General features: G+C 40.3%; 1 protein-coding gene across 1 annotated transcript in view; it reads right to left on the bottom strand.

Moving 5' to 3' along the window:
- The window catches only part of appl2 (adaptor protein, phosphotyrosine interaction, PH domain and leucine zipper containing 2), a 19,299-nt gene extending 13,247 nt beyond the window's left edge, over nucleotides 1–6,052 (bottom strand). Inside the window, exons 1-8 of the mRNA XM_008276117.1 lie at nucleotides 5,948–6,052; nucleotides 3,737–3,835; nucleotides 2,841–2,900; nucleotides 2,078–2,149; nucleotides 1,059–1,146; nucleotides 821–862; nucleotides 676–734; nucleotides 82–228 (exon numbers count right to left, since the gene is read on the bottom strand). Coding sequence (XP_008274339.1) covers nucleotides 82–228; nucleotides 676–734; nucleotides 821–862; nucleotides 1,059–1,146; nucleotides 2,078–2,149; nucleotides 2,841–2,900; nucleotides 3,737–3,835; nucleotides 5,948–6,004 — 624 coding nt within the window. The 5' untranslated portion in view covers nucleotides 6,005–6,052. The remainder of the gene's footprint in view (nucleotides 1–81; nucleotides 229–675; nucleotides 735–820; nucleotides 863–1,058; nucleotides 1,147–2,077; nucleotides 2,150–2,840; nucleotides 2,901–3,736; nucleotides 3,836–5,947) is intronic.
- Between the last annotated feature and the right edge of the window lie 1,180 nt (nucleotides 6,053–7,232).

Raw genomic sequence — 7,232 nt, 5'->3', positions numbered from 1 at the left:
CAATGACGAAATTGCTTCTTATTTTTAAGTGCTGATATGATGAGGTCTCGCCCAGTTTATAGGTCAGTCGTAGCTCAGTACCTGTGCCTGAGTGTAGCCCAGCATAGGCTCGAGCATAGCTACTCTCTTGCGGTACTGCAGGGCATTAAGGGCGCAGTAATACTGCAGGGAGGCCTGGTGCTGCTTCCTTCTGGTGTAGGCCACCTCCTTCACCATGTCTGCCTTCAGCTGTGCACATAGGATAGGGTCAAACATGCAAATACATATCTATAAATACACATACATCTCTAGCACAACTCCCTATCCAGGTCTGCATACACCTCATACATATGCAAACACTTGTTGTACTCTCACACACATACAAATAAGCAGCAAAGTCACTTTACCTTGTACGTCCCAGAGGACACACTGACATGTCCAATAGACACAAAATAGCAAATGAATCTTATCTATGCAGTCATTATAATGCATAGTGTTGGTATAGTCCTGATACTGCAGCAAAGCCTGGCAGCAGAGGCTTATTTAATTTAATATATTTGTATTTCAAATGCTTATAAAACACTCCTGCAGCATTAACAACAGCATTACTGCACTGTAAGCTTTTTACAGCTTGTGATCAATGAGGAAAAAAAGCTCCATCAGTGAAGCTGAGAAAGCACTTTGCAGTTACTTTACCTTCTCATTCTCCTTCTTCTTTGGCAACCGGCTGTACTTGACCATAGCTGCCTCATGCTCTGCACAGCACAAGAGACGGGACATGAGTATCAGATAGTAACTACTGCATGTAAGCTTCTCTGAAACTGGTTAGGTCCTCACTTACCATCAGTGGCGATGCCAAATATTTCCTTCAGTGTGCTTATCTCTGCGAAATTACACATTGAGCAAATTTTGTTACAATGTTCACAACAGATGTTAAAACAGAAAATATTGCTTCTGTGTTTCTTTTTACATTTCAGCTTTTTACGTAAGCATTTAAAGCATGTTTACAGATAAATATTCTGTTGATATGAGGAAAAGTATTATGATAACAAAATGTTTGTCTATGTATGTGTGGCTACCTGTGAGGTCTTTCTCTCGGAACTGGATCAAGGGGAAAACCATGCTGTCAGCCATCTGGTTGGCTAACTCAGAGTGGAGCGAGTTCAGCTGGACCATACAAAACAGATTACACATATCAAGCGCTGCACAAGGACACAACCAGAAGATGAACCCATGCCAAGCATCTTGAGGGATTTCCGTTTATTCTAATATTGACTGTAACATTTCCTGCCAGCAAGACAGAAAATAATATTTTCGGTGAAATTGCGGCATAACTGCAGACAATGGCTCCCCTACATCATCATAAACCCACGCTGTGGAAGAGTGCATTTCGTGAAGGGAATAATAACACACACTCTGATGTTGGAAACAGGACCACATATCACACAAGAAAACAAGAAAATCCCGCTATTATTGCCTGTCCTTATCAACAAGCCACACGCAAACATCTAACAAGCTGACATCCAGTTTAATGTGAATGATTTAGCAGGTGCCAAAGTTCACGAGATTAGGTGCAGTAGTAGGACTAATTCTCACTGCGAAATGAGTTCTCCTCTGTGCATGATGAGGTAAAAGGTCAAGCAAACAATAAGCCTGTGTCCTCTAAGCATGTGTGTGTGTCCTGAGTGCTGACTGGGCAGGCTCATGGAACCCCACGGCTGATAGTGACAAGCCCATCTGTTTTGTCTACCTACGTGAGCCTGCACAGCCCTCCTTCATCTACCTGTCCATCCACCTGCTGCTGCTTCCCTATAGTCATCCATCCGGCGTGATACACATCATATCCACCTCGCCAATCCCCTCTTAGACAATCAGCTCTGCTCTTACAGGGATGATAGTCCTCGGGTCTTTTCATTGAGGTCATTTTCTCCAGCGCTCTAGGGGAGCACAGGTGCACTATCCTTTGTAACATGATAAAGAACCACTAGAACTACTGACTCTGTTGTAGTTTATCATCGCGCTCCTCTGCTGTGAACACACCACGGGTAAACACTCATAGAAAAGAAAAAGAAAAAAAACCTGAAAGCACAGGCCTTACCTCCCCCACGGTTTTGGCAAAGTTCTGCAGCGTGGTGATTACCTCTTCATCACCTTTTCCAAGGGCAAAATTCTGGACAGTTAAAAAAGGGATGAAGGCAAGTTTAAGGCATGAAACTGCATAATGTGGTGTAGAACTGGCCTGTGCTAGAGGCTACGAAGTTAAAACATACCCTGCTCTGCCAGGATTTGCAGCATGTCACGTTACACGGAACAAGGCCAAATATGCTAATGAGCCCAGTGCTCAGAGTTTAAACCCTTGTTTAAAAAAAAAAAAAAAAAGTGCAGCAGTTGCAGGTCATCGTAGATTTTTTTCTACTCAACATCGACACTGCAATCCAGGATGTGTTCCAACAAAGTCAGCTGATGCACATATCTTTCTTTTTCTGCATGATTTAGTAGACCTGCAGCGTGCGACTATTCTATTTTTTACGTGTTGCTGGCTACATAAAATGAGAGTCCATGACAGATTAGCAACAGAGAAGACCTTCTTCTTTGAGCTTTTTTTTCATGCGCAGCAATTCTACAAAGATCCACATTCAAAAGTGACAGGGTGCAAAGTCACAGGTGAACAAAAGTTCACATTGAAAAAATTTACATAAAAGGGATACCTCCACAGATCATCCTGGCGATACTAAAAAAATCATTTTATTTAATGCAATCACACAGATAATTGTAATAGCATATTAGCAGTTACTCTTGATTTTTCCCACACAAACTGTAAGAACTCAGGTAGGATTAAGTCACAATAAACCTCCACTCACTTTCTTCTCATACTCCAGAAGTCGCTGTGAGAGCTGCTCTGTGGCCAATCCCATCTCACTCTGTGGGGGAACAGATAGAAGGAAGAAGACATGTTAACAGACTGGATTACAAGGGATTTGTTGCTAGCTTCTACATGTGTTATTCGCTCTTGAGTCCTTGCATATGAAAAATGAACAAAAGGAAGCAATGGGGTAGCAGGTGAATAAAGGTTCACATGAAAATTCTCTTTAAAAAAAGCACAAGATGATGGGTCAAATAAATGCCAAATGTACCAAGAGACTACAGGTTGAAAAAATGTCTAAAGCCATGTTAATGTAAAGCACGTATATTTACAGCAGCCCAATAAAACGAGATGTAGCCGCAAAATTTAAGCAAGATGCTAAATAAAACATAAACATCTGCACCCTAGGCCTAATGAATGTATGAGGTGAAATGCGATTTTAAGTTGTTGTTTTTGTTTTTAAATTCCTTACATGGATTTTCTATTTACCAGCTGCATCTTTGAGCTTAGATGTTTTTGTTGCATAAAGGTCAAGAATAAACTTCCATACACAAAGGTTTCCCGCCTATTTCTTACAGAAGACCAACAGTTCATGTGAAGCTGATGTGTATGATGCTTTAGTTTGGTATTTGTCTCATCAAAAACAGAGATTGAGGCGATATTTTCAGTTCAGTGCAAAAACGAAACAATACTGATGTTCAGTGATGCAACTGTTCGACAATGAATCAACTTCAGTCAGGCAAATAAAATTTGGACTCCTATTCTGCAACTTTTTAAACAAATACTCCTCCTCAGCTTATTCAGTGTTTGAATACGTTTGTGTGTTTCACAGTGGCACACAGCGAAGGGAGCACAAAAGTGAATGTGTATGTCTGTTTGTGTTTAGTTTAGTACCTGAGCTCCAAACACCCGCTGCATCGATTGTAGCAGCTGGTTGGTGTAGTCTGTAAGCATCCCAGCATCTTCCTCAAACACACTGAGCAAAGAGCGAGTCTGTGGGAAAAAAGATTGGCACACAAGAATATCATAAAGGCATGACAATAACGGCTTAGAGAGAGTTAAAAAAATAAAAATAAAAAATGGAAATACACCTGAAACAATTAGCCTACTAATTGAGTGACAAAAATAAATTACTTTGAGAGCTGATCATGACACTTTTTCAAGCTAAGATGCAAAACATTCTTGGATCTCAGATGTGTGGATCTGCTGCTTTTATTTGTCATATAAACAAGTAACCTGAACATTTCTAAGATTCTGACCTCCTGGTCAGTAAAAGCAAGCAATTTGAAGGCATCATCTTGCGTACTGAGTAGTTGTAAGGAGTGTTTTTTAACAGTTTTCTGAGCTTTGTATAAGTTGAAAGAAAAACAAATAATCTAATACAATCTGCAGACTAATCAAATATAAAAATAATCATTATATGTAATCACAAATACGGGTGTTTGAGTGATAAGTCAAACAGGTTTGTATATTACATTCAGACAATTCAGATACAGGTTGGGTGATCTGGAGGAAAATATTTAATTGTGTTTTAATGACAGATATTGCAATTGGATTTGCGATACAAATGTCAAATTTAACCTCAATGTTAACTGTGAAATAGATTTCAAACGTGTATTAAAGCATTACCACATGAGATACCATGAAAAGTGTGACCGTCACATGAGGACTGTGTGAAATTGTGAAACCACTGACACAACAGTTTCAACTCTGTGTCAGACACACTGCATAATTTATATCCTAATTTACAGCCTTTGTGATTTGCTAATTGCACTGTTTCGATATCACAAATTACAAATTAAACTTGATTAATTGTTCAGCCCTTATTCTGGTTGTCATGCTGTACTTGTTATGTCAAATGTGCCTTGTTCATTTTGTTGGGCAGCACTTTAGGTCAGAACCTGTTGTCAGAAAATAGATGTACAAAGACATTTGTGGAAGACGACAAAGGATATAAGTCACAGAGAGAAAGAAATGTGGGAAGCTGCAGCAGGGAGAGGCATACTGAGGAGCAGCTTTGAAGTGAAACTAAAGGCATCATGATTTTACTGCAGGCTGACTATGCAAACTGAGAAAATCCTGTCTGGTAGAAGTTTGTTTTCATAAACAGGTGCGACAAGGCAGGGCAGATACAGTAAAGAGGAACACACCCATCGGCTAAAGTCTGTTTACAGTTGACTCCAGTTGGCTTTTAGCCACAACAGGACAGAATCATTTTACACCAAATCATCTGGAATATAGTAAACCTTGGCTGTGTTTACATTTTACTCAAAAAGATGCCAGGCCTGTATCTCATTAGGTGAAATTGCATTTTTGCAGCACATAAACGTAAATAGAGAAATGGCCCTGCAGCATGGGTTGCACTCAAGCAGATCCATCAAAGAGGTCAGCCCTGGTAGGAGGAGGAGTGATGCAACAGACAGCATAAAGCAGACTCCATCAGATAGCAACAAAAACTGGCCTGGACTTGAGATCACCATCACTGGTATTCATGCATGACATCTAGGACTCGGTGACCAACTATGATGCGGCATTTAAAACCTGAAAGCATCAAGTATTTGGTATTTCCAAGTGACACACTGCCCTGTTGCACGCTATTGACTAATTCCTGGGGAGTCTGATAATGGAAACCCCTCCCACATCCTGTGAATCAGGCCCAGTTGGGCTCCAGAACAGAGTTCAGCCCAAAAAACTAACTGCATACGACAGTGGAAAATAAAATGGTTGCAGAAGGGAGATTCTGGTTGAGCTACATGGTTGTGGCTAACACCAGTGTGTGTACACCTGAAAATCGCCTGTGACACAGGGAGGAAAGCCCTGTGACGGGCGGTAGCTTTGCAAACACAACAAAGACACACAAAACGCAGATAAATATGACACGCTGCGTAAACTATAACAGTGTTTACAGCTGGCAGGGGCAGCCACAGCTGACAGAGGATTACATTCCCATCACAATGTGCCAATTGAGAGCTGTCATCGACCAGTGGAAACAGCCCACAACGGGAACTGGATACTGTCTGGGCTAGTCAGCTAACTTCAGTGCTCGAAACGTCTTTTCATGACACGGCTGCGTCTCCGAACGGGACAAAACACGCGTAGGCCTACCTGAGGACTGTCCTGTAAAGCGTCCTCCAGGAGCAGTTTGTGATGTACGGCCGGCATCTTGATAGCAGTGTAGGAGAAGGGAACGGGGCTTGAATTATTCAGAGCGTTGGACTCGGTTTCCCAGAGGTCTGTGCGCGGCTGAGAGCACCACGTCGGAGGCTGGAGGCGGGCCCAGTCTGACGTCACCGACGGCCGTTTGGAGCGTCCAGAGCAACCGGTGAGCGGTAAAGACATCCGCTGTCCAACCATGAAGAAGACATTTGTAGAGTTTTAAATTAAATTTAAATATATCATGAAGGTCTGAGTTGTTTACAGAAACGCTTACAAGCTAATTACTGACTTACAGTGAAGTAGAGATGCCGGTATGCAAGGACTAACCTGTTACCATTTTAGTGTCAACAGTGACACCGTGTGGTCATATGAGGAAGTACAGAGTTTAATTTCCAAATAAAACACTCCCACTTGACAGTCGTCCTCAAATATATTCATACCCTCCCATTAAAGAAGGAAAAAAGCAGCTGTCACTGAAATAAGTTGAAATTGACAAAAGTAATAATAAGTTAAAAAAAATATTGACAATGATGACATTGCTATTGAATTGTGGTTCAACAGAAATATTGAAACAACAACAGCAACAACAAAAAGACAACAAACAAACAAGCATGATGGGACCCATAAATTAATATTTTGTTAAAAAAAAAAAACAAAAAAAAAACCCTTTGAGATAATCACTGCAATCAAGTGTTTTCTGTAACTATCAATCAGACTTCTGTACCTGTTGACAGGTATTTTGATTTTGGTCCACTGCTCATCAGCAAAGTGCTCTAATTTGTCCAGGACAGTTTTGTTTGTTTGTTTATTTGTTTTAATTATTCTTTTCAGTTTCTAGTCGTTTGAGTGACTATTTTGAGTTTTGCCCTTTCTTTAATGGAAGGTTATGAATAAATTTGAGGACGACTGTAACAGTGACAACCAGTATTATATATATATATATATATATACCTTCAGAAAAAAAGATAAGATAATCCTTTATTGCTCCCCACGCCAGGGGAAATTTCCATTCCACAGCAACATCTTTCACAGCAGCACTAAACATATACATGTACATAATAATAATAACAATAACAACATGTACAAGGATGAAAAATGAAAATGAATAAATACAGTATTAAAAAATAAATGCACTATTAGTAAAAATGTAAGATGCAATCAGTGCACAGAATTGTTGTACAGATTTTAAACATGTTGAGGTTAATTGGTGATTCTAAATTGTCCGTAGGTGTGA

Source organism: Stegastes partitus, unplaced genomic scaffold, assembly GCF_000690725.1.
Source record: "Stegastes partitus isolate 25-593 unplaced genomic scaffold, Stegastes_partitus-1.0.2 Scaffold65, whole genome shotgun sequence".
Classification (NCBI taxonomy): Eukaryota; Metazoa; Chordata; class Actinopteri; family Pomacentridae; genus Stegastes; species Stegastes partitus.
Note: the sequence above shows the minus strand (reverse complement) of the source record. Positions and strands in the feature narration are given on the sequence as shown.